Source organism: Impatiens glandulifera, chromosome 7 (genome assembly GCF_907164915.1).
Source record: "Impatiens glandulifera chromosome 7, dImpGla2.1, whole genome shotgun sequence".
Taxonomy (NCBI): domain Eukaryota; kingdom Viridiplantae; phylum Streptophyta; class Magnoliopsida; order Ericales; family Balsaminaceae; genus Impatiens; species Impatiens glandulifera.
In genome coordinates this window covers 5,004,306-5,031,280 of record NC_061868.1, presented here as the reverse complement: position 1 = coordinate 5,031,280, position 26,975 = coordinate 5,004,306, and the positions used below count along the sequence as shown (strand labels likewise).

The following is a 26,975-nucleotide window of genomic DNA, read 5'->3' as shown; positions in this document are numbered from 1 at the left end:
AAATTCAAGATACATAAAGGAAAATAAGACAATGGTTTGACTTAGAAATACTAATTTGGAAGAATTGTTCATAAAAGTGTGCATCATCAATATAGGAGCTTATTGTATCTGAAAAAAGACCATAAATTCATTGGCGATTCTTAATCATATCCAGATCCCGGTACATTAGTGTTTTCGAATCAATCCTATAAACTTGGGAAAACTACTGCCTAGTTAATTGAAAACACCAACCAATCACCAATAAACAACCCGAATCTTAAAGCTGTTTAACATCTCAAGTAACTCGGTACAATTCTTTTCCTCAATCGAAAGAACCAACAACCGCCATCATAACCAAATGGGGGTAATAAACAAACATCTTAGACTCGGGACTGAATTAAGTAAAAAAACAATAAATGTAACACGATCAATTGTAGACCATGTACTTGGGAGTGGCACTGAATTTCTGATAACCCTTGATGACTTTGTTCACGGCATCCAAGAAGTCCTTCTCGGTTACAGTCTTCCTCCTCGCTCTAATCGCATACATTCCAGCCTCCGTACACACACTCCTGATATCGGCTCCTGTATAAAATCCAGAAAAGAACCGTCAAAATCACTTTCAATTTTATCAGTAGATGCGAAAGTATCGTACCAGTAGAATTGGGGCAGAGTCGGGCCAAGAGCTCAAAGCGTATGTCCCTTTCACAATTCATAGTTCGCGTATGGATCTTAAATATTTGTGTTCTACTCTCCATATCTGGAAGACCAAACTCAACTTTACGATCTAGACGCCCAGGACGTAGTAGAGCTGGGTCCAATGTATCAGGTCTGAAAATGCAAATTAAAAGCATCTTAGCTACAGAGAAAACACAACCGTAGATTCAAACTGTAACTATATCAAGAAAAGCCCACTATATGTTTGGATATATCAACAACAAAAGTATCACCCATATATACCAATGATGAAATTTCTGAATATATAAACAAAATAATTAGGATAGCACATAATCCATGGCACCCACTTGAATCAAGGTGCTTTGAGTGACTTGAGCTATATTGAATGGGTTAAGTATGATGATTTTATCATGAACAAAAGCATCATGAGTAATGTTTAATGACTAGGATAATACACAAAGAAACAAGTACTAATAATGCAACTACAGTTAATTTAACCTGTTTGTTGCCATCAGAACTTTAATATTTCCACGAGCATCAAACCCATCAAGTTGGTTGACAATTTCAAGCATTGTTCTTTGGACCTCATTGTCCCCACCAGCACCATCGTCAAACCGGGCACCTCCAATAGCATCTACCTCATCAAAAAATACAATACATGCCTTTTTGGAACGCGCCATCTGCAAGAAAAGAAAAATAAATGTGAGAATCAGATTCTAAAATAGTTGCAAATTTTTGTTTCGATATTGTTGCTGTGATTTACCTGAAACAGTTCACGAACCATTCGAGCACCCTCACCAACATATTTCTGGACAAGCTCACTCCCAATAACACGGATGAAACAAGCATCTGTCCTGTTTGCCACAGCCCTGGCTAAAAGTGTTTTACCAGTACCAGGGGGACCATAGCACAGCACTCCTTTAGGAGGGTCAATTCCAAGTTTCACAAACTTCTCAGGATGAAGCATAGGCAATTCAACAACCTGAGAAGAACAAATGAAAAACGTCATTTTTATGAAAAAAAACTGAAATTAAGTGTTGAAATATAATTTAAGTGTTGAATGAGTTAAGTACATTAAAATAAATAATGATGAATAAACCAGAAAAATATCAAAATTTTAAGTACTTTGTATGCAAGTTGTTTTAATAAAATGTAGGAACGGAAGTCGGGAAAGTACTTCAAGACTATTTTACCCTTGTCATGATGTAAGTTGATAAATGTTCAGGGTTAAAGTTGTCTTTTGCCTCTTATTGTTACTATATTACCAAATTAAGTCACTCACATTTTTTAGTTGACTCTAAATACCTAAGTGATATTGAGTAAGAGAAACTTATTCAAATAAGCACTTAAATAAAAATATAAAATCAGTTAGGATGCAAACCTCTCTCATTTTTTCAATCTGCTCTTTGCATCCACCAACATCATTGTATGTGACATCTGGTTTTTCCTCCACTGTCATCATGGTTACACTAGGGTCAATCTTTGGAGGCAAAGGAATCTGAATCTGATACTTATTGCGATCAACTCTGTACAATACCGAAACAAAAGTCAGTATAACCCCACATAAACTTCATAACCTTGAGTAGATGGCAAATGAACATACCCAACACGCATCCCTTCTTCAATATCAGTTGGGGAAACTTTATCACCTAATCCAACAACAAACTGTGACAGAAAAGGAACACATTAATGGCGGAAAATTAAATATCAAATTCTAAATGCCTAACTAGTTAAGTGTGTGAAAAATAAATGTTGAAAAATAAAAATGTCTAATGTCTAAATTTGAAGTACTTGATAAGGAAGTTGTGGAACTAATTGTCGGAAAATACATAAAGCCTATCTTACCCTTATAGTGACATATTTTTATTAATTTTCAAGGATTAAGGTTGTCTTTAAACGGTCTTACTATATTACCGAGTGAAGTCATTCATGGCTTACCGAATTAAGTCAGATATTTTAGTTAAATTTGAGCTGAATCTAAAATAATAAAGTGATTTTAAATAACAGTTATCAAATTAAAATAAGCACTCGCTCTTTTAGATCAAGTGATAAGTTCTGCATTCTTTATATTGGGTTGACAACAGCTTCAGAAAATAAAATTTTAACAGGCATAATCATGCATCTCAACATACAAGACAATTTAGTGACAGTGAAACATCTCCATTCTGGTAAACATAGTTTTCTTTGTAATCTCACCACATGATAGGCCAATGTAGTACAATAGAAATACATTCGCCTTAATATGATACAATCCAAAGAATCCAACAATGTTCCCACATAAAAAAGACAGAAATGGGAGCTAACCCCAGAAGTGAATCACTTAAGCTTCCAAGTATTTTCCTTTATTAATAAAACCAATGATCGTGTTCAAGGTTAAAACTTAATTGTTCTGTCTCTACTACTTGGATAAACTAACTCTATTCCTAACCCAAAATTATAGCAATCCCACGCTAAGGAAGGTATGCAACATAGATTGTGTTAAGTACCAGCCTAAGACGAAGAATTACATTATAAACCATATTCAATACTATATTTATTACTCCAAATAATACATACTCCACTAAACTATTAACCCACTAACATAAGCATTGTTTGATGAAGGGTTAATCCAAATAACCCCTTCATCAATCAAATCATCAACTAAAATACTCTTTCTTAATTTTTTATAGGTTAAAATATTAAATACAAAGAATAATTTAGTCATTTAACCCACATAACTCTAAATAATCAACTTTTTCCATACTATCCTACCATCCTTATACTGCTACTAATTATCTACTACTACCCTTACAGATTGACCCCTAGCACCAAGGTGAGAACTCAAATCTTCAACCATTGTACCACAAGGCTAGTACTACTACCCTTACAGATTGACCCCTAGCACCAAAGTGAGAACTCAAATCTTCAACCATTGTACCACAAGGATAGTGATTACATATATCAACTATCTCCGAAGTTAAAGATAAATCTTTAATTGAAAATGAGGAACCGTTATAGGAAAATGTGTTGCACCTTAGCAATCTGCTTAACATTTATGACATATTTAGCATCTTCAGTGTTGGGGTTTATTATTTTTGTGCACCTTGCAACCTGTCACCAACGGCCAATATCATTTATGGAAGAACAAGAACAAAGCTTAAAGAACTAGTATTGAAAATCTATATCAAAATCCACCTGGAGAGGTTGCTCTTCTTGCATCATTTGCTTATCAGAAACAAGGTCCCATTGACTAGGTGCAGCCAAGCCTGTGTCAGACTCCTTGATACCTGTAGTTTAAAGATTACATGAAGTTTTTAAGGCACAATCATAAGAATGTATTACTCAGTCATGCAGCTGCTAAATTCACATTCACAGAAGGAGAGAGAATACTATGTTCCATGAGCATATACAAATCAAAACAACAATCATATACAGTGAGAGAGATATACCACACAGATCATTCACTTTCTTAGCCATTTCCTTAATTTCCTTCTCTGCTTTCTTTATGCTTGAAGAATAAGGTCCCAATCCCTAAAAACCAAGAACCGAATCAAAAATAGCAATTACTTAGTTGAAACCCAGTATTGATGTTAAAAAAAAGAAGCAATTACTTAGTTACTATCATCTATGATTTCAAAGCTTAAAATAGAAAAAGGAGAGGAAAAACAGCAATAAACAAAGGATGGGCATTGAAGAGTAAATAAATTAGGGTTAGAAGAGGAAAACATACATAGGTCTTGAGAAGAGCGATATCATCCTCGTCGAGTGGTCTAGGGTTCTTCTCGTCCTTGATCTCATCTTCGGGTTCAGGAGCCATTGAATATTGATTATCTTCGCTTCAATCAAGTGCAAATTGGGTGAAAAACTATATTAATAAAATTCGATTAAAGAAAAAGAGATCTAGAAAACGTGAAGAAGAAATAGAGGCGGTCGTCGGAGCACGTACCTAAGGAGAATGAAAGATGCCGGCGAATGAATGAATGAAACGGGAAAGAAGCAAGCTTTGCTTTGCTTTGCTTTGCTTTGCTTTGCTGTGCTGATGGTTATCGACGGGAAGACGATGAATGACTGCAGACTTTTGAAGCAAGAAAAAGAAGAAGATGCAAATTAGCCCTTTAATTATTATAACAAGACCGAATTAGTCCATGGACTAACTAATTAGTCTATGGATGTCAAGTAAATTAATCCATCTATGATAATAGGCCCAATTAGAAATATTTTTTGTGGATCTGAATTTTGACTAGAATCAATCAAATAAATTGTTAATACATGTTTAAAGTATTGTTTCCAAAATAATTTATTAAAGTTTCTCTATAAAGTTCAAGGCTTCAAAAATTTATACGTCATAACTAAATTTACTATTTAAAATAAAATATCATTATATTATATTATTTTTCATCAATAATTTATATAAATATATATCTTTTCTCAATATAATTTTTTTACATCTCTTTTAAATAATTTATTTTTATTTTATATCTTATCATATATATATTATATATATATATTCTCACTAATGAAATATATATTGTTTCATAAATAATTTTTATATTATATATTATTTTATATATATAATAAGACAACATAATTAAAAACAAACTTTTTCTAAATTATTAAAAATACTTATCTTATAAGATTGAACTAATTTATCATTTCTAATTAAAATAATTTTATTTTCATTATTTTCATATTATTTTCATTATTTTCATATTAGTGGATAATTTACCGAAAGATAAGAGACATGTAAAAGTTTGATGTCATGAGATGAAGAAATTCATTAGAATTAGTGGTTGATTTGACGAGCAATATGTATTAGAAGACAGTTGTAATTGATAATTGGTGTTGATGCATTTAAATAGAATTTAAAATTTGACTTCCTTCAAATTTTCAAAGAAATGTAAATTTCTATATTTTTAAAATGAGTTACTTAATAGATGATTCATAAAAAGTAAAGCAAGTAATTGAGCCTTAGGAATATAATAGCATAATTACTTCTTAGATAATTATGTACATAATGTGTCTAAATTACTATAATGAATAGACAACTAATATAAACCGGAACACACAATAATAATAAATTGTGATGTCGTAAAACGTTGTAATGAGATAAATAACATAACAAGTTCTGAATTCAAGAATTGGGAACCCAAGTCACTTCGGACCTAAAAAAAGGGGCCAAAACATCGGGACCTAGCTCTTAACAAACATGGACAAAACCAAAACCAAAAAGTGGCCATAACAATTTATTGAGTTATGAAGCAAAGATGGATATTTAGTGACTACCATCCCTATTTAAACTACTAAATCTACAAAAAGATGATATTGTTTTCATTTAGCCCATTACTTTTCTAAATCCCAACTAGCCATATAATCATAACAGAACAAACTCAAAACTACATAGAATTCATGTACTTTAGAACATCAATGGTGTTCAAATCATAGGTCTTGCAGATATTTGATATTATGCATTTGCTAAGCCCATCGCCTGAGGCGGCATCTCCACTCTTAATAAGTTTCTCAAGCTCATCCGATGCTTGCAACACCTGATCATCATCATCATATATCAATTGCAAACACGAGGACTCATAGTGTAACCAAATCAAACTAAATCAAACCAAATTATAATGTTTCACGAGTGTGTTTGATCAAACAGAATTAAGTGCCCAATGTTAAGATTGAAAAATAAGTTGAATTGATAACATATGAAACTAATGTTGAGAAAGTATTCAAAAGAGTATTTTTCTGATTATGACGGAATTTGATTAATTTTCAAGGTTGAAGGTGTCAATTGTGTGGTAAAAAATGTTAAAAGGGTATATATGTATAATGAAGATATATATATATATGTTAAAATATAAGGTATTTTTGTATTTTGGTTGATGATTTGAATGGATGAGAAGATTGTGAATTATTTGGAGGTCATTTAAATAACCCAATCCGAATAAGTCCTTACTAGATTACCTATATATATATATATGTTAAAATATAAGGTATTTTTGTATTTTGGTTGATGATTTGAATGGATAAGAAGATTGTGAGTTATTTGGAGGTCATTTAAATAACCCAATCCGAAGAAGTCCTTACTAGATTACCGAGTTATTCAAATAAGCATTTAATTATGTTATCAAAGCCTAAATATGAGGATTAGTCACAATAATAGACTTTCAATGATAACTCTTAACATGTATAGCATCGCAGTTCCTTACCCATAGAGGATGATTCGCTTGTTCTTTAACATTTCCAGTCCCATCATCAATACTTTTATCATCGCTAACCAACAGGACTAGTCTTTCACTTCCCTTGAAATTATTATAAGCAACCCATTAGAGAGAAATTCACATAAATGTATAGATCAATTAATGCAGCTCCACGGGACAAGAAAGATTGATCAACTAGTTTTCTCAGCTAAGTAATCCATGTCTATAGATGGGTATAATTGGAATTGAATTACAATTTGGTTCTTATTTCGGAATAAAATAAGATTTGAGTAATAACTAATGCAATAATGGAATGCCTCTGAATTTTGACTAAAGGTGAAAATAAGCTCCTGAAAATAATTTGTAGTATAAATCCCTCCATTCTTAAATAATCTTTCTCAATCTCCATTTATAGTTTCCATTGAATTATATTCATTTCAACTTAAACACATCATATAACAGCTAAGAGGGGGTTAGAATAAATCCTCATATATACTACAAATGAGTTATAATTTAATGTATTGTATAATTGTCATAATAATTATCATATGTGCATTTGGGGATGAGGGCAGCAGTGATTTTTAAAAAACTATAAATGGAGATTATTTCGTGAATGCGACAATTTAACATTGTCATTTGTACCTTCTAACAAAGTTTGTGTTATTTTGTATAATTATAAAGTTCAGAACCCAAAAGAATGTGATACTCACCTGTAGAGCTCTCCAATGAGAATATGCACGAAACAGGACCCAAAAGAATAGAATGTTAGGCAAAGGTAGAACCTACATCAAATGAATCCAGAGATCATTGAAACAGAACAAACTAATTTAATCACTTTTGAGTTACTAAGCACATGTGCTCAAACAATGAGAAAAATAAATTTCAGAAATTTTGGAAAAGCATAAAGAACTGGGTTTACCATAAATACTGAAGTCATTGGAAGTAATGTAACTGATCCATATAAGTATTTTCTGTGAATGACAGCACCCCTGGTAGATTCAGCAGTATGGTATACATCAGTAAAGTTCATGCCGGGAGATGCCTACGATTCATGTATATATTATACAAAGGCTATCAAATAAGAACAAGAAAGTAGCGATAGGAAAAGTCCGTCAGCTTATATATACACACAAATCTTTTTAGGGTGGGGTGGGTTAGAGGTTAATTGACATGACAATGGATTTGGAGGGGGGCAATTTTCAATTATGTAGCTTGTTTTAAGGATTTCAAATAAGGAATTGGATTTAAATTTGAATTATGATGGAATTAAAACAAGTATATGTATGTTAGTTTGAATTTCAATTCTTAATCACATATTCAACATCATGTTCCTCAAACACCCATCAAATGTTCTTCATTTATAACCCTTCCGGCCGTTGTTTCATAACAAGGTCTCTCAGTAGGCTCTTCCTCTTCTAGCAGCTAAAGACTGATGCTTACTAATGTTAGTGTATCATGGAAATGGTTTTACAACGGAGTTATATGTTTCCAACTATTTGTTAACTAGCTGAAATGAGGTTATATGCGTTTAGATGCTTATTTCTTGATTTGTTTTTTCTTACTTCTATTTTTCTCTCTTTTTTTGTAAGTAAGAAAAAAATCAAACAATCATTAAGAATTATAATTACACAATTTTTTCAAACATAGGAATTGAATTGTAATTCAATGTCAATTCTTATCTTATAGAAATGGAATAAGAATTATAACCATACTTCTAATTTTAATTCCAAGCATCCAAACACAGTCTTACTTTAGTTTGCCTATGTGAATTGCATGAGGAACAGAAATTAGGGTTCTGAAGGGCCAACACACAATAACACGTGACAGGAATTAATAGTATTAGGGTTTTTTTAGAAATAGTATTACGATTAGTATATTTAATTAGTTGTTAAGATAATTATAATTAGAAGTACAGTTATCTGTTAGTTAGGAATACCCTATTATATATAATAAAGGCTTATGTTATCATTTTAACTATGGACTGAAGTTTATGGAAGGTTCTATACTTTCCGTCCTGATTTCTCTTGGTTTCTCGCTCCTTTTGTTGGATTGCTTAAACCCTAGAGTTTGAACTCTAACACAATAGTGGAAGGAAACAAATTCAGTACTCTCATTCAACCTTACTAAACAACTCATGGTAGTCCTTACACTTATATGTAATGATCAAAACATCAAGATTTGCTTTCTCGTTTTCAACATAAAACAACAATCATTTAAATGTTTCAGGTTGCATCATGGCCATTGGTTTGATTCAGAGAGTTAACCCATCAGAGCACATTTTGCATCTAAACATCAATGTAATGATAAGACACTAGTTTCCAATTGTAAGAAGTTATTATCATAAACATCACTATTATGAAATGGTTGAATTACCTTAAGGCAATATGCCTTAATCTTCTGCGTACGAGCCGATCATTCAGACTGCAATAAGTCATTATAGTTAATGAATTCATGAATCAACATAGCTGGGATGGAGAAATTGAACGATACATACCTGGTAGGATATGTAATCTGGACATTCGAAACCTCCTTAGTTATAGATTTCAGGAAAATCTCAGATGGCTTTACACGAGATAGAAGCCGCACTCCAATACTGACAACAAAATGTATCAAAATCATACCACATTTCAAGCATTTACACAGATATCAAGTAATTAGTAAAACTCACCCGTGAATCTTAGATTTGACACTTCCAGGAGGTGCATTTTCAAGACCAGTCCAAGCTCCATTCATCTATCAACATAAGAAACAGTTATTTACAAGTAAGGATAAGAACAGAGAGGAAGAGTAATGAAACCTTGTTGGAGACGAAATCAATGACGAGTTCGGTGTTGTTAGACAACTCAGATTTTCCATCGCCTGATGAGAGTTTCTTCCAGAGATCAGTGAGCGTTGAAGGAACGTTATTCGATGATTGTTGAGAAGTATGACGATCGATGGATCTACTAAAACACCAGTTCCTTCCTCGGATTGGGAAGACGACCAATCTAGCTTTCATGACTGACGATTTCGATGGAATCTGAGGACGAATGAATGGAGACGAGAAATCAAGGTTAGGCTAGGGTTCAAGGAGAATGAAGGAAGCGGTTATGGCGTCTTCTTCCCCGTTCTGTAATAACAAACTATAATAATATGAGCGCCGCTTCCGGATAGCGATAGACTGTCCGGCGGCTCGGAGAAGAAGAGCTAGAAGCCTAGAAAGTCAAAATCCAATTAATATAAATGAATCCTTCAACTATTTTTAATATTTTATTAGTCCTCATACTTTATTTTTCTTAGTAATTTGATGTCATGAAGTAGGGGACCGCACTTGATTTTCGAGACGATTTTTTACGGTTTGATCGGGAATTGGGTGAGTAGGGTATTTGTATTCCTCACCTCGTTTCTGTTCAAGTCATATAAACACAATTAAATATTTAACTTCATTCATATATTTATATAATGTAATATATATTATATTAAAAAATTCGTATATATAATTTTATTAAATATTTTTTTATATTTTTTAAATAAGATATAAGGGTGTTTTACGAAAAAAAATTTAAAATCGAACTGGACTAGAATGATAGTAAAAATAAATACCTGAAGTAGAATGGAGCGTCCCTATCTCAATCTGCCCCCATTAATATCCTTACTTTAATGTCTTAAATGGTTAACTTCTTAAAATTGGAAAGAAAAAAATTGTTATAATTAGATATATAAATAACTTATCACCTCATTTTCTCATTGCATCTTTTAATTCTCTCTTATCATTTCTCTAAAACTTAATAAATAAGTATCATGATTTTATTTTGTTAAATAATAATACAAGTAACATTTCAATAAATTTAAAAATGATGAGAAATTGAAGATGGTATATTAATGGGAAATTTATGTAAGCTTAGTAAATCTACAATTTCCCTAAAAGTTGTATAAGATTTTTAAATTTACCCTTCAAGTTTTATATTTATATGAAATTATTACTTTTTCAAACCTATAAAATTGTGATAAAAATAGTATTTATTATTGGAAAAAAGCTCACTTAGACGTATGTACTTGTACAACTAGCTCACTTAGACGTATGTACTAATAAAAGTTCATTTAAACGTACGTACTATCAAAAATTGGCTCATTTAGCCTCTTTTAGTAACCATGGTTAACTTTTATTTTTAAATTTAAATATTTATTAATTAAATATTAATATATTTTCTCTCTCTTCCCTTTTCATTTATTATTTCATTTATTACTAATAAATGAACCCTCTATTTTTATTTTTATTTCTAATTTTTTATTATTTCTATATGAGTATTTATGATTGATTATTTTAATTTTATTTTATATATATGAGCATTCATCATTAATTATTTGAACTCTATATTTTTTCTTCTTTTTTATATATTTTTTTATATTCACATTAATTATTAATTATTTTAAAATTGTTTGATCCCAATAATTGAATATAACAATGAAAATTCTTTCAACAATAAAAATCCTTAAACACAAAAATAAATTAATTAATAATTAAGAATTGAATAATAATAAAAACTTATTCATCAAACACCAAAAGAGTAATAATCAAATATTAGACAAAACAATTCTTTTACTACTAATATAAGTCGTGAATAAAAATTAAATAAAAAATTATTAATTTCATTTTTATTTGTATTAAACTAAATAAGAAAAAAATTCTTTTTTATTTTTATTATATTAAATTAAATAAGAAAAAACCCTTCACAAACAAAATTACAGGAAAACATAAAATTCATAAATAAGTTGTTAAATTGTTTTTAAAAAATAAGAATTTAAGAAATATAAGAAATAAAAATTAATAAAACAAAAGATGAAATATAAAAGAGAAATTAATATTAAAATAAAAAAAAATTAAGAATAAAATAAATTATTTAATGAAAAAGAAAGAGAGAGAAAATATATTAATATTTAATTAATAAATATATAAATTTAAAAATAAAAGTTAACCATGGTTATTAAAAAAGGCTAAATGAGCCAATTTTTAATAGTACATATGTTTAAATGACCTTTTTATTAGTACATACGTCTAAGTGAGCTAGTCTAATTGAGCTTTTTTCCTTTATTATTAATCATTTTATTATTGACTATATTTAGTTCTTTCAATCATTATGGGCATGCAAATTTTACAATTGCAATGGTTATTTATAGTTGTAAGTATTTAATGAAATAATTCTTACATATAAATGAAAATGCGGCGAAAATTTTATTTTGGAGATTTTGTTTACTATCATTCTCGTTTTAGAAAATTTACTCGAGACATAATTTATAGCATACTATTAAAAAAAAAAAAGTAATATATTAAAAATTTATAATTTTTTTTATAAAATATAAAAAATAAATAAATATATTGATAATTTTATATATTTAATTGGGTTCTTAGTATTAAATCTAATGAAACTATGGATCAAACTAAAAAAAAACCACCATAACCAGACACTTCAGATCGAAAATTGGACAAATTATAATTTCCATCCTTACTAATATTGTAAAAACTTTGTTATTATATAAATATATAAATTTAATGAATAAAAAATCAAATAGTATTACAAAATACACTATCATCCCATTTTATGAGAGCTTGAAATTTTCAAACCATCCATCCAAATGAATCAAACAATCAATGGGAATCATGAAACTAATGAAGAATAAAAATCACAAGGAAAAGATTATAGTTCTATTATACATAAGAATGTAGTTTTCTACAAAAAGAAAAATCAATATTTGTGTAGAAGAAAAAATAACTCATTCATCTTCTGCAATAAAATTTGGTTGTTCCCCTTGACATAGAGACTCGTCGCAAATTGAAGCCGAACCCCAGTCTTTACGAAGCCTCAGAATGTCATCTGTAAATGTGGATCCCGGGGCTCCAAGGAAAACCGAAGACAAAGCACATATAGTCTTATCCAACATAGCCTCCACCTTCAGAATCAGAATTCATAAAATCAAAATGTCAAATAATGATGGAAGAACCGCAAAAGGGTAGTTTGGTCATTTTACTCAATTAAACCATTTTGCCACCCAAAACATGTTATTTCTAAATAGCTCAACATCGAACAAGCCCCAAATAAACCAAGAACTTATTTGATTTTCAAATAATCCACCCCCTCCCATTAAACAATCACTTTCTTAATCTCATCATTCAAATCATCCACAATTTAAGGTAAGAGCCTAAATAACACATATGCCTATTTGGAAAACTATCATTCTGTAACAAAATCTATCACAATCACGATCACAATGGAAAATCATACAAAAAATTGATTTATGATCAGTTTTCAGTTAGAGGTTTATACCAAAACAAGCAATCTGTTTTGTTTTACCCAAACCTTAAATACTATTATTTGGAAAATAATCGAAGTTCAAACAAGCTCCAACATTCCATCAGCAATCCCTAGCTCCATTAAATTATTCGAATCATCAAAGAAAATACTAAGTACCCTTAATTTGTTGGTTTAACTCAAATAATCAAAACAATTCACTTTTTCATCAAACAAGATTAAAGGCCTTAACTCAAGCAAATTATATTCAATATGCTGCAAAACCCATAAAAAATCTACCTGTGGATCATCCTGTAAGCCATGTCTGTATAGCAAAGCATTCCATTTCTCAGCAGCATTAAGAGCTGGCCGTTTAACAAGTGGCACTATTTTCCCGTCAATAACAACCAGCGATTGCAGCAAACCAGTTTCACTTTCTGCAGCATCCGTCGATAGAAATATTACAGGAACATCAGCTCTTTCAATAACACGTTTAATGCAGTCAGCAGCTTGAGGAATAGGGAAGAAGCAACTTGGTGTTTTAGCATTACTGCATAAGAAGAAACTTTAGTCAGAGACTCAATGAACATGAACATGATCATGAACAGAAATAAAGAAAGAAAACCTACCAAAACTTCAAGAATCCATGACGTCTAAAATGAAGAGAAATGAACCTCTGACCCAAGAATGTCTGAATGAATCGTTGTGCAGTTAGGATAATAAGTCGGCTAGGTTCAATTAGAGTCTTGCATTTGTGAGCTAGAGGACCACCAGGCTGTGACACCATTTCTCGCTCTAAATCAGCAAAGAAAACGTCTCCAATTGCAATAACATCGTCGTTCGAAGAGAATTTTGTCAAAACATCTTGCATTGTCCTCTTTACTGGCTTCTTAACATCCTCAACCCAAGCTGCCTCCATCTTGTTCATTGAAATGCCTAGTGACTTCAACTTCTTAACATGCTCGTCATCAACAAAGCAAAGTTTTGGTATTGAAACGTAACAGATGAACCTATCTATATGCAAGTGATTCTTCTTCTGTTCGGCAAACTCTTCGAAGGTGACTACAGCTTTTGTACCGAGGCAGTTGTTTATGTGGTCTATGTCGAGCACCCGATTGAACTGATAATCGACTTTTGAACTGGGTATAACCAAAATTCGATTGAGTAAAGCAGCAAAGAACATGTTCTTCTCCAAGCAAATCAAATGATTTGACATCTGACCCGATACACATATTGCAAAGAGATACTTGTTAGAATTTGGTTTCCATTCTATCGTTTTCCTTTTGGAGAGGGTTTCAGTTTGATCAACGTGTCTGCATCTATCTAGGTTTGATAAACCAGGGAGGAGGGTAGGATCTGTGATATTATTATTATCATTATCAGCCGAATCTGTAGAGTACCCTTCGAAATCATGCGATGAAAGAAGTACTTTCTGGATTTCCTTATTAAGAGAAATCTGATTAAGAACAGCGGATCTCAGATCTTCAAATTGAGGATTGATATTGGAAGAATTGGATCCGGATGCTAAGGTCTGATTCCACATTTTCAAAAGCCCTAACTGTTGCTGCCTCAACAAAAACAGAGACTGTAACTCTGCCTCACGAATGCGACTAACAGAAGTATCGAATTTGACATCAGAAACGCTTGTTTGGAACACAGTCTTGATATCGGTGGTAAAATAGAGGATTGATATGAAGATAGGAAGAAAAATTGCTAAGAGGTACCATTTGTTGAAGGAGGTGAGACGTCGAGTGGGACGAATTGGATCGGCGAAATCGTCGATTTGGAAAGTGGAGTTCTTTGGTGACTTACTTTGAGAATGTCTGTGGTTAGAATCGATTAGGTTTTCTCGATCTTCTTCCACATCTGAAGACGAAGAAGCTCTTTCCATCGATGATTAAGCAAGAGAAGAACTGAGTGGCTGTCTCAGTTGAAAAGTTTACTCACTGTAATGAAACAACATGGAATTACTTACTACATTCAGCTTCAATTTATCTTTTTCAGTATTAATGCCGCCGGTCCTGAGATTTGATCTGCCCTAGACAGGATAGAATCAAACGAAAAGCATTAAGAAATGATCTTGTAGGTGTCTATAAGGATTAAGGATGAGAAATTTGAGATTATTGAACAAGATACTTGATAGATTGCTGCAAAAGTTATCTACTTGAGATCTGAGAGAAGAAGAAGAGCCTCACTGTCGGTTGAGTATGCTAATTTTTTCTACTGTTATTAACATATGGGTTAGGTGATAGCAACCGACCCTGACCCGTTTATGAAACCAAATTGAATAAAAAAACAAAATACTAAATCGAATAAATTTTACTTAAAAACTTAAATTATAATATTTGGAGTGACACAATTTAATGTTCGAACTAGATTTGAAAAAATGAGACAGAATATCATAGTTTTGAAATTCGGTCCGTTCCACCGGTTAGACCGGCAAATCCAATGACCGGGCTAGGTTGATGAAAAAATTGAAGATGCAATCAACTTAGTTAAACTCTATCAACCCGTCGGTTAGACCGGAAATCCAACAACCCGGGTTAATTCAGCGAGTTTATCCTACTTTTCTACTTATCACTCTCTCAGTTTATCTCTCCACATAATGGTGATTAATTTTTTTCTTATATTACTTATTAGTTTATCAATAATATAAGTTACTAAAATTTCATTTTATAAATTTCGTTGTATATGTAAATTTTGAGATTGTAAATTTGGATAACTAGTTACTGAGGAAGAAGACGAAGAGAACAATATTGATGTCACTATTGAAGGCAATGAAGTGATTGATGATTTTGGTGAATGGTGTGAGGCTGTGAGCGTTTTGCGAATAATTAGTAGTTGATATTTATTTTAATTGTGTTAATCTATGACTTATGTTTGTGTTTATTGTAATTGTGTTGTCTCTAATAGAGGCAATCAACAAATTGTAATTACGAAACAATATTTTGAAATTTGATCTGTATTTTGACTATTATTGTATAAACAATTTGATGGAATTTTGTTATTTTGTATTATTTTATTATTATATGAAACTCACTAGTTGAACTAGTTGACCCATTAGTTGAATTAGTAACCCAGTGACACAATCCTTTCACCGGGTTGATGACTGGGTCGGGTTTTAAAATTATGCTGAATGCGTTACTAAAACGAGGTCGTAAATTGTCAAATCCGAAGCTCCTTCTCATTCCGTCTAAAATTTTAGGAATTTGTTGAGAGGCTAATTGAGATAATTTTGGATATTTTCTTTCAAAATTCACAATTTATTCCCTTATTATTAAAAGAATAATGATAGAAAACGAAAATTTGATATTATAAATAGTGTCGGAAATGATATGACAATACGTGAGTGAACTTAAAATTTAAAATGAGAGAAAAAATTCATTTTTTAAGTTCACTCGTGTGTCCCACATCATTCCCAACATCATTTATGACACAAAATTCTCGATCTTTATCATTACTCTGGTAATAACGAAGTGCTAAAATCCGGTAATTAAATTAGTCACACATATCTTTTATTTATTTATTTATACATATCACGTAAATAATAAATTATCGGCGTTTTGAATTTTTAAACAAAAAAAATATTATTTGTTACCCTTTTAACTCTGTATAGTCAAAAATTGTTAGTTTCTTATATATTTTTATTATTTAATTGTTCAAAACTCGTCCTGTATTTATTAAACTACTATTTGTTTATGTTATTTTAAAGTATTGATATAATTTTAGTTTAATGTTTTATTAAAATATAATATTGAGATATTGGTATATTCTACAATAAAATAATACCCTTATGTTGAAGGGAAATTTGAGGAAATGACCCCAAACTAATGCCAAATAGCCGATGGTGCGGGCCCATGATTTTTATAGCGCTGGTGACCCCCAAATTTTTTAATGACCATTTTACCCATGCGTCACGCACCCTCCAGGTGCGTGACGCACCCTGAACCCTATAAAGACTTAATTTTTTTTTCATTTTCGTTTCAGTTTCTCTCTCATCCGTCTTCTCCGCCGTGAAACCCTAATGGTGGCGGAGAAGATTTTCTCTTCTTTTTCAGCGGCCATTCCATTGGAGGACGAATCGAAGAGGATTTCGAACATATTCAACGGCCTATAGCTTCGAAGAACATCCAATGGAGACGAGTTTGCACAGCGCTGAGGATTTCGAACAAATTGACATTTCATTCGACCATTCCACTATATTTTGTCTTTATTTCGTTATTGTTTGTTTTGATTTCCTATTCAGTTCGTGTATATTTCATTTACAGAACGTTCCTCATTGATTCGCTGATTCGTTGAATGCAGGTTGTTTGTTTGGTAGGATGCGTCACGTAGGATGCGTCACGCAGGGTGCGTCAAGATGGATGCGTCAAGAAGGATGCGTCATCTCGGATGCGTCAACTCGGATGCGTCAACTCGGATGCGTCAACTCGGATGCGTCATCTCGGATGCGTCATCTCGGATGCGTCAAGTAGGATACGATGCGTCAACTCGGATGCGTCATCTCGGATGCGTCAAGCAGGATACGATGCGTCAACTCGGATGCGTCAAGTAGGATACGATGCGTCAACTCGGATGCGTCATCTCGGATGCGTCAAGCAGGATACGATGCGTCAACTCGGATGCGTCATCTCGGATGCGTCATCTCGGATGCGTCAAGTAGGATACGATGCGTCACATTTATTTTTATTTTATATAAAAACCCAAATAAGCCTCGACCACTATTCAGGCTCTCTCTCTCTCTCGCACCCGACGACGCACCTGCCTCGACGACGCACCTGCCTCGACGTCTCTTCCTGCTCGTCTTCGTCTTCATCTTCTCGTTCATTCATTGACTTCATGAGGTTAGTTTTAGTTATGTTTGTTTATGTTCATGTTAGGTTTTAGGGTTGGTTGCTTCTTGTTTGCAAATGGTTCATTCATGGTTTATGTTAGGGTTTAGGGTTGGTTGCTTCTTGTTTGCAAATGGTTCATTCATGGTTTATGTTAGGGTTTAGGGTTGCTACATGCTTGCAAATGCTTCATGCATGTTTTATGTTATGTTTTTAGGGTTGCTTCTTGCTTTCAAATAGTTCATGCATGTTTTATGTTAGGGTTTTAGGGTAGGTTGCTTCCTGCTTTCAAACGGTTCATGCATGTTTTATGTTAGGAATTAGGGTAGGATGCTTCTTGATTTCAAATGGTTCATGCACGGTTTATGGGTTGGGTTGCGTCAAGCAGCTGCGTCAAGCAGCTGCGTCAAGCAGCTGCTTGACGCATCTAACAGTTGTTTCTAGCTATTTTGACGGTTGCTTTTCTTCTCGTTTGTTTATATTTGTTGTGAAATGTTTTCACAAACATTGTTGTTTTTCTTTTCCCTTTTGTAGATGGCAGACTTCACGGTTCATGATTTTCCTGGTAGGATTTCATTGAAATCTGTCCTAGCCTTGAAAAAAGTATCTGATAGGTTTGAAGCGCTGGGTCTTATGGAGAGGGCTCTAAATTCTCAATTTCAGTATTTATTGAGAGGAGTCCCAGACTTGTTGTTCTCAGGGACCATTTTACATCAGTTGCTGGTTCGGAAGGTGAAGGCCAATTTGAATAGGATGATTTTCAACTTTAATGGGGAGGAATATACTTTTGGTCTGAAAGAGTACGCATTGATTACAGGCCTCAACTTCGACAGATTGCCTGAATACAAAGATGAATGCCGAGGTTGTCCACCCTTGCTGATAAAATATTTCAAAAGGAATACGTCAATTCGAATGATGGATTTGGAATCTATTTTCATGAAATGCACCGATAAGGAAGACGCATGGAAGATCGGGTTGATCTGCTTGATTAACCAGTACCTCTTCTCATATGACCCAAAACGGCTTTTAAATCTCAAAATCATCCATATGGTTGAAGATGTTGAAGATTTCCTCCGATTTCCATGGGGGAAGGTGTCCTTTAGATTCACCATGAGAGGTCTTGACCAGGACATGAAACACCACAGGTCCGTATATATGTCCAGGAAAGGGAGTGGAGTTACTAATTCTTTTGCTTATAACGTGTATGGGTTTGTACTAGCACTACAAGTGTGGAGCTATGAGATCATTCAAAACTTGGTCCCTAAATTCGCCACAAGGAAAGACGTTGATGGCCCTTTTCGCCCAAGGATACTGTTGTATCAATCGAAAAGGAAGAATACATTTCAGGAGATGCAATCTGCCTTTAACAGCGCTGTGTTTTCTAAGATGCAAGAGTCCTCCGAGGAGACGAGTTTGTACAGTGGGGAGGATTTTGAACACATTAACAATTCATACGATGATTTGTTTGAGGGAGTTACTGATGGGGGAAAAAAGAGAAAGGCTGATGAAGATGTTGCTGAAGATGATGATGATGAAGATGTTGATGAAGAACCTACTACTGTCCAACCTTCCAAGAGGAAGAGGAATGTTGAATATGATGATATATCCCCCCCCAGCAAAGCCATCAAGCGTCGTAGCCTGCGTAACATGAGTCCCCCATCCACAACTTCAACACCTCCATCATCACCTGCACGTGAACCGGCACCAGCATCTCATGTTCAGATAAAGGATGCCGAAGTGATAAAGAAGGATGTCGAAGAGATAAAGAAAGATGTCGAAGAAATCAAGAGAGACATAAGAGACATCAAATTGAATCAACAAAACTACTTTACGAGGTTTGAAAAGATGATTCTCAGTCTAAGCCACCAGTTCGCCAGCCATGTCACCAACCAGGTAATTCTGTTAGAGCTTTCTGTTTTTTTACTACTTTATGTCTTTGACCCCGCTGCTTGACGCAGCTGCTTGACGCAGCTGCTTGCTTGACGCAGCTGCTTGACGCAGCTGCTTGACGCAGCTGCTTGACGCAGCTGCTTGACGCAGCTGCTTGACGCAGCTGCTTGACGCAGCTGCTTGACGCATCCTTAATTTAAATTCTTTTCACTTTTGTAGCAGGAGCAGAAGGAGAATGACATCGGTCTGAATGACAATCGTGACAATGAAGAGGAAGAAAAGCAGAATGATATTCGTGTTGAAGAAGAGGAAGAAAAGCAGAATGACATTCGTGACAAAGAAGATGAGAATGCCATTGGTCTGAATGACATTCTCGATGAAGAAGAGGAGCAAAAGGAGAATGAGAAGGTTAATAATGTTGAATTGGAGCAAGACAATGTTGAATTGGAGCAGAAGAAGATTGAGAATGAGATTGTTGAGGCTGTTGTCCAGAATGTTGAGGCTGTTGAAGAAGTGGAGAAGAAAGAAGAAGGGGAGATTGAAGAAGAAGGGGAGAAGAAAGAAGAAGGGGAGATTGAAGAAGAAGGGGAGAAGAAAGAAGAAGGGGAGAAGAAAGAAGAAGTGGAGAAGAAAGAAGAAGTGGAGAAGAAAGAAGAAGTGAAGAAGAAAGAAGAAGTGAAGAGAAAACCTATACAAAAGACTTTTCAGAAAAAGGTGGGGAAGAAGGTTGGGAAGAAGAAAGACGAAAATGACGAAGATGAACTGGAAATAGTGAATACTCCTCCTCCTCTTCCTAAGAAAGTCATATTGGTCACGAGAAGGAATAGGAGGCCGAAGAATGATCCAGATTTCACCGACCCCAATCTGAAACAGCCCAAGTTAAAAGATCCTATCACCGTCAATCCACTTCTAAAATATGACGATCAACTTCTTCATCAATTGCAAACATGGCTTAAAGATCCAAAGACTGACAACAACAGAATTGAGCTCCATACTATAGAAGGTGATAAGGCATTATTTCGCCGAATGCTAAAAAGGTTCACCTGGCTGACTGATGATGTAAGTAATATTTATGTTAGAATAATTTTAGATTTGCAGATTGTATTTTAAATGTGTTTCTCTTGTGTAGGAAATCGATGCAGGTTGCTTCATTCTGAGAAGAAGAGCTTGGGTATATCCAAAGACATATAAGAAGAACTTCTTTATTGGAGATTGTTGGCTCCACACCAGGTTCACTGCTGAGTACGCTGCGTTTAACAAAAGTCGTATTGAGTTTGACATTGAGAACTTTTTCGAATACTTCTTGGGCGATGAAAGCAACTATAGGAATAGTTGGAAAGTATGCGATGATATATATATTCCTTTCAACATCAAAGACGTCCACTGGATACTTTGTGTTGTCCGTCTACAGCAATGGCGCGTAGACGTATATGACTGCGATCCTGGATGTTATGCTAATCTTGATGAGTTTCTGCTACCGATGTGCCAAATGATTCCGGTTATATTTGACAAGGCATTGCCTCTTGAAGATAAAAAAAGATTTCCTCTGCTCAACCCTGATTCCGTTTTGCCATACACAAGACGTCCAGAGTCAGAAGTTCCCAAAGCAACTAAGAGTGGAGATTGTGGTGTATTTGTACTAATGTATATTGAGTACTTGACTGCAGGTCTGAATCTAGCAGAAGTGACCTCAAATGAGATGAAAGCTTGGAGAGAAAAGTGGGCAGTGAGGTTATTTCATGGACTTGTAGATCCATAGGTTATTTATGAAACTTTTGTACTGTACTGATATCAAATTTTTGTAATGTTAATCTCAAACCTTTGTAATATGGTTGATTTAATGATATCAAATGTTGTTTATGATATATATGTTATTCTAATTAATTAAATGCCTGAAGTACACAGTTATATATACCATGTCTAATGTAATAGGTTCTGCACATGTAAACCATGTTTCGTCAAGCAGTTTCGTCAAGCAGCTGCGTCAAGCAGTTTCGTCAAGCAGCTGCGTCAAGCAGTTTCGTCAAGCAGTTTCGTCAAGCAGCTGCGTCAAGCAGTTTCGTCAAGCAGCTGCGTCAAGTAGTTTCGTCAAGCAGCTGCGTCAAGCAGTTTCGTCAAGCAGCTGCGTCTAGAAAAACACTTGGTACAAAAACCCTGTCCCTGTATTACACACCAGAAAACTACAAAAACACCAGAAATGAATCTTTGTTACAATACCAGAAATGAATCTTTGTTACAATACAATACACTTTACTGAATCCTTGAATCCTTGAATCCTTGATGCAAAAACAACATTAACACCTCCACACAAGACATATGGTAATAAGTCTACAAAAACAACATTAACACCACAACACAACACTAACAAGTTCATTCTAAGCTAATGGCTCGTAAGATTGAGATGATGGCTCGTAGAGCTGAGATGAGGGCTCGTACAGTTGAGATGATGATGGCTCATTCTGCTGAGATGATGATGGCACATGCTGCTGAGATGATGAGGGCACATGCTGCTGAGATGATGAGGGCACATGCTGCTGAGATGATGAGGGCTCATGCTGCTGAGATGATGCTCTTGCGGTAGACGGTGCAGGCATCACTGCTTTGCATGTTGCTCTATTATGTCCTAGACCTGCACATGAACTGCATCGTCTCGGGACCTTACGGACCTCACCTTGGGATGTCCTACGTTTAGTTTGTGGCCGACCTTTCTTAACCTTCACAGGTGGTTTTAGACACACGCGTTGTTTGATAATATCGGGAAGATCCCAATTCTCTTCATCACCAACCGGATAACATGTCTCCGCATATGCATTCAACCAAGATACAGTTGTATAATACCTATGAGAAGGAAAATAAAACGATTAAAAATAGGTTAAATAAATAAGTTCAAAACGATTAAATACCTTGAGCATAAGTCGTAAGGAACCACATTCCTGTGACGGGCAGCAGCCAGTGCATGTGTACAAGGAAGACCGGAGACTTCAAATACCCTACAAGTGCAGTCCTTATCCTTCAAATTGACTTTATAATGTGCCTCATTATCATGCACATACAACTCAAATCGGTTAAGGGATGATACGGTATAGAATCTTGCTTTCTCAAAACCATCACATAATAACTTTTCATACGTTGGAGATAAAAATTCTTGGTGGTTGGACGCTTTTTCTCTTCTATCATTAAACCACCCTTGTAATGTTGTTCTTAAAGACTCAAGCATTGCTGAAATTGGATACTTTCTGGCTTCCCTGCACTGACTATTCAAACTCTCTGCATAATTGCTTGTGAGTTGATTGTATCGCTTACCGGGGAAATATGCTCTACTCCATCTTTGAAACCCAATCTCTTCCAAATAGGCAGCAATCCTATGATCTTTAACCCTGATCTTGTCAAAAAACCGATTAAATTGGGGGATAGTGTACGCACGAGAAGCCAAATCAAACTCGACATGACAATTATCAGTTTTGAATTTGGCATTAATATTCATCTTTATGTGATATGTGCACGCACCGTGGTCTGCTTCTGGAAAAACAACACACAAGGCATTGGCTATACTTGGGTGTCTATCGGATACGAAGACGAGATCATCAACTAATCCAATTGCTTCTCTAAGTTTTTGCATGAAATAAGTCCACGAGTTATTATTCTCTGAATCAACAACGCCGAATGCAACAGGATACAGTTGCTCATTGGCATCCAATGCAACAGCCACCAATAGTTGACCTCCCACCTTGTGCTTGAGAAAACTTGCATCAACACACAATACGGGACGACAGAATGCTTTGAAACCCCTAATTGAGAGGCCTAGAGACATGAACATATATTTGAAGTGCCCGTGCTCGTCTGTCTGAATATCTGTTATGGTACCCGGATTATTCTTCTCCAACATGTATAGGTATGAAGGCAATTTTCCATAGGAATCCTCTACCGTTCCTCGCACCGCCGTTAAAGCCGTTTCCCTTGCCCTCCAAGCTTTATTATAAGTCAAAAACATCCCATAATCTGACTGCATGTCTTCAATTATTTTTTTAGGCAAGTGGTTATGGTGATGGTCCATGTACTTACCCTTCATGCACTGCCCAATAACCCATGCCGGTGTTTGCATTTTTTTTTCCGGCCTCGACAAAACTGAGCATGAGTGTTGTCGATTGAATTTCCGAATCTCAAACATCTCGGAAAACTTACCTTTCACAGCACGTAAGCTCCACTTGCATGTCTCATCCATACATTTCACATACCAAAGATGTTCTCGAGACTTTTTCACTTTGAATTCAAAATGATAAGTCATCGCATATTTATATAGCGTCAGTTGAAGTTCTTTTTTAGTATCAAATAACGTACCGACTTCCAATACGGTTTCACTAGTTAACGCCAATGCAAATGAAGGGTCTGTCGGTGATACGTCTGTAGGGTCTGTCGATGGTGTACCCATTGACGCTCTTGCACTAGATGGTGTACCCATTGACGCTCTTGCACTAGATGGTGTACCCATTGACGCTCTTGCACTAGATGGTGTACCCATTGACGCTCTTGCACTAGATGGTGTACCCATTGACCCTCTTGCACTAGATGGTGTACCCATTGGTGTAGGTATTGACCGGTGTAGCGTGCGTGCAACTACTGATGCAGGACTAGTAGTAGCTTGGAAATCACTAACCCGTTCATAATTAAAGTCAATAACGCGTTCATGATTAATCAGTTCATGATGAGCTCGTTCATCTTCTTCTCCTCCTCCTTCATTATCACTTTCAAATAAAATCTGTTGAGAAACAACTCGAGAAACAACGCCGGGTATACTTTTTTGAGTAATAATTGGTAGTGTAGTATCTTGACTTGGGTACTTCTCTACTAATGAGACACAAAGTGGTGACGAAGATGACGAACTTCGACCCGATATCAACCGTGATAAATACATGCCCACATCTTTATCTCCCTCAATAACAACAGGGGGAAGTTTTGCAGAAGGATCATACATGACTTTAATCACTAAATCATATGCAGACTTTTGCACGTTAATCGTCTCATAGATTGTATCAACTAATTGAGCAAATGTAGTACATTGAGGTATATCCATGGTTTTGCATGATTGTGCAGAGAAAGACCTGGTACCATTGGCTGCAGTTTGCCACTCTCCATTGTACACAACAAATACGTCAGCAAATACTTCAGCTGCAATTGAAAAAATGATAGTATCAATCGAGAGACACCGTAACAATGAAATGCAAGTAAAGTGTATGGGGTGCGTTATGCATCTGCGTAACGCAACTACGTGACGCAACTGCGTTACGCAACTACGTGACGCAACTGCGTGACGCACCCAGTTTCCGCCGCGACGGTGGCATTCCACCTACTCATTCCCTAATCACTACACCCTAACAAACAAAGCAATCCAAGAGATAAATGAAGAAGGAGAAGAATACCTGTAGCAGCAGAAAGAGACATTGTGAAGGAAGAGAGGATTCCGCCGTCGTCTTCGTCGGTCGGTGGTTGGGTTTTTTAGATAGAAGGAGGAGAAGTGAAGTGAAGAAAGGGAAGAAGAAAGAAAGAATGAAAAGAACTGACAATTTTTTTATTATATAGTAAGGGCATTGTGGACTTTTCACAATGCCCTCAGGTGCGTCACGCAACGGGAGGGTGCGTGACGCAACGGGGGTATTTTCGACAGAAAATTGTTTGGGGGTCACCAGCGCTATAAAAATCATGGGCCCGCACCATCGGCTATTTGGCATTAGTTTGGGGTCATTTCCTCAAATTTCCCTATGTTGAATGAAGAAAACATATAATTGAAATTGACGCTTTTAAATTACACAAATTTTTAATTTGAGTCATATATTCAAATTAAACTTACATAAAGATTATTCATATACTAATATACAATACAATAGTATCCAAAAAAAAAAATTAAAGCAATCCTAACTAACTTGAAATATGAAAAATGTAAATTAAACGACGTCATTTGAAGTCTCGTGTTATTGTTTCCTAATTGAGTCGCGAATGAATTGGATAAATCTTTTTATTTTCTTATGAATAGTGATATAGGGATGGCAGCAAACGTTACAAAAACAAACGCCTTTTTCTTTTTCTTCCTCTCCTCCCCTTCTCACAAACCCTAGCCCTAGCCTATCGCGCGACTCTTTAAACCATAGCCCATTCCCGTTCTCTACGATTTTCGATTTTCAATCTCCGTTCGGCGTTCTCCGTTCTTCAACCTCAAAATTGTAAGAAATGAAGCTATTAGAAACTAAGCAACTAATTCAAAACTGATAATCTTTTACTTTTAACTTTTCCTTTTATACTTAAAGTTTTCTAGTTTGTATTTGATATATCAGCTATTAAGACTGCAAATTGGTGTTTGTAGCATGGTTAACAAGTTGATTTTGTATGTTCAATGGAGTATTTTGAACATATTTTTTTCTGATTTATAAAGTATTATTCTTTTAGCCTATTATACTTTCATTATAAACTCTATTGGATAAATCAAATCTTGAATGCTGACCTAGTTTTAATATGGTAAATGTTAGAAATGTTAGACAATAAAGAGAAATGTTAGATAGTGTAGTGAAAAGAAATGTAAGTGTACACTATAAAAAAGTTCAACTTACACGGTTTAAACGGCTCTTTTTATTTATTTTTATGTGGGAAATTTATTCTTTTGATAATATCGAAAAATAAAGTGATTAAAAAATAGACTTTATAGTCAACCTCATAACTAACATTTCCGTCGAATCTCGTCTAAGATTGGGATTTTAATGAGAGATTGACATAAGTCTTTTTAACTTTTTTGATTAAGAATAACCTCATGACTAGAGAGTCGCCACCTATTTTTTTTTAAATAGGAATATAGTTGAGGCGTATGCACGCCATAATTAGAAATTTTTTTATGAGTTCGGTGCTTGGTTACATGTGGGAAAGAACTAAAAGCACTATGTCCCACAACACCCTGTAGGTTTTTACTTCAACAATTTTGACCTTTAAAAAATATTTATTATTACGCTTTACATTTTAGACATTTAGAATTTTGTATCCTACCGTGCTAAACATTAATACTAATGAAGTATCTTATTAATGTTTGAATAAAAAGCATAAATCATTATATAAAACGTATAAACAATAAAATTCTAAGAAATATTATTCAAACATGTTTAGAAGCAGTAATC

General features: G+C 34.5%; 3 protein-coding genes across 4 annotated transcripts; all 3 read right to left on the bottom strand.

Moving 5' to 3' along the window:
- Positions 1–109: 109 nt before the first annotated feature.
- LOC124944653 (26S proteasome regulatory subunit 7) lies at positions 110–4,720 on the bottom strand. 2 transcript variants are annotated; one of them, XM_047484963.1, is made up of 11 exons: positions 4,583–4,720; positions 4,367–4,472; positions 4,086–4,167; positions 3,832–3,923; positions 3,670–3,747; positions 2,261–2,322; positions 2,039–2,183; positions 1,421–1,639; positions 1,156–1,337; positions 635–810; positions 110–564 (listed from the first exon to the last, which is right to left on the bottom strand). In XM_047484963.1, exons 2-11 carry the CDS (start codon positions 4,451–4,453, stop codon positions 407–409), a joined length of 1,281 nt encoding a protein of 426 aa, XP_047340919.1. In that variant the 5' UTR covers positions 4,454–4,472; positions 4,583–4,720; the 3' UTR covers positions 110–406. The 2 variants fall into 2 exon arrangements, with proteins under 2 accessions (XP_047340919.1, XP_047340920.1); XM_047484964.1 differs by having other exon boundaries at positions 4,367–4,467; positions 4,583–4,678.
- A 1,113-nt stretch (positions 4,721–5,833) lies between these two features.
- Positions 5,834–9,996, bottom strand: LOC124944654. The gene is made up of 8 exons (XM_047484966.1): positions 9,631–9,996; positions 9,502–9,566; positions 9,328–9,426; positions 9,207–9,254; positions 7,753–7,822; positions 7,544–7,615; positions 6,843–6,935; positions 5,834–6,179 (listed from the first exon to the last, which is right to left on the bottom strand). The coding sequence occupies exons 1-8, from the start codon at positions 9,829–9,831 to the stop codon at positions 6,030–6,032; spliced, it is 798 nt and encodes a 265-aa protein (XP_047340922.1). The 5' UTR covers positions 9,832–9,996; the 3' UTR covers positions 5,834–6,029.
- A 2,502-nt stretch (positions 9,997–12,498) lies between these two features.
- On the bottom strand, positions 12,499–15,291 carry LOC124945374 (O-fucosyltransferase 36-like). Its single transcript, XM_047485801.1, has 3 exons — positions 13,729–15,291; positions 13,400–13,649; positions 12,499–12,761 (listed from the first exon to the last, which is right to left on the bottom strand). The coding sequence occupies exons 1-3, from the start codon at positions 14,988–14,990 to the stop codon at positions 12,585–12,587; spliced, it is 1,689 nt and encodes a 562-aa protein (XP_047341757.1). The 5' UTR covers positions 14,991–15,291; the 3' UTR covers positions 12,499–12,584.
- Between the last annotated feature and the right edge of the window lie 11,684 nt (positions 15,292–26,975).

Excerpts from the sequence above, each read along its gene's own strand:
- LOC124944653 (XM_047484963.1), bottom strand. The coding sequence starts at position 4,453 with ATGGCTCCTGAACCCGAAGATGAGATCAAGGACGAGAAGAACCCTAGA. Across the intron at positions 2,323-3,669 it reads ATGTTAAGCAGATTGCTAAG|TTTGTTGTTGGATTAGGTGA; the intron begins GTGCAACACATT and ends TTTCTGTCACAG. Across the intron at positions 1,640-2,038 it reads AGATTGAAAAAATGAGAGAG|GTTGTTGAATTGCCTATGCT; the intron begins GTTTGCATCCTA and ends TGTTCTTCTCAG.
- LOC124944654 (XM_047484966.1), bottom strand. The coding sequence starts at position 9,831 with ATGAAAGCTAGATTGGTCGTCTTCCCAATCCGAGGAAGGAACTGGTGT. Across the intron at positions 9,427-9,501 it reads GTCAAATCTAAGATTCACGG|TATTGGAGTGCGGCTTCTAT; the intron begins GTGAGTTTTACT and ends TTTTGTTGTCAG. Across the intron at positions 6,936-7,543 it reads CTCATTGGAGAGCTCTACAG|GGAAGTGAAAGACTAGTCCT; the intron begins GTGAGTATCACA and ends AATAATTTCAAG.
- LOC124945374 (XM_047485801.1), bottom strand. The coding sequence starts at position 14,990 with ATGGAAAGAGCTTCTTCGTCTTCAGATGTGGAAGAAGATCGAGAAAAC. Across the intron at positions 13,650-13,728 it reads CATGGATTCTTGAAGTTTTG|TAATGCTAAAACACCAAGTT; the intron begins GTAGGTTTTCTT and ends CTTCTTATGCAG. Across the intron at positions 12,762-13,399 it reads GCTTACAGGATGATCCACAG|GTGGAGGCTATGTTGGATAA; the intron begins GTAGATTTTTTA and ends CTGATTCTGAAG.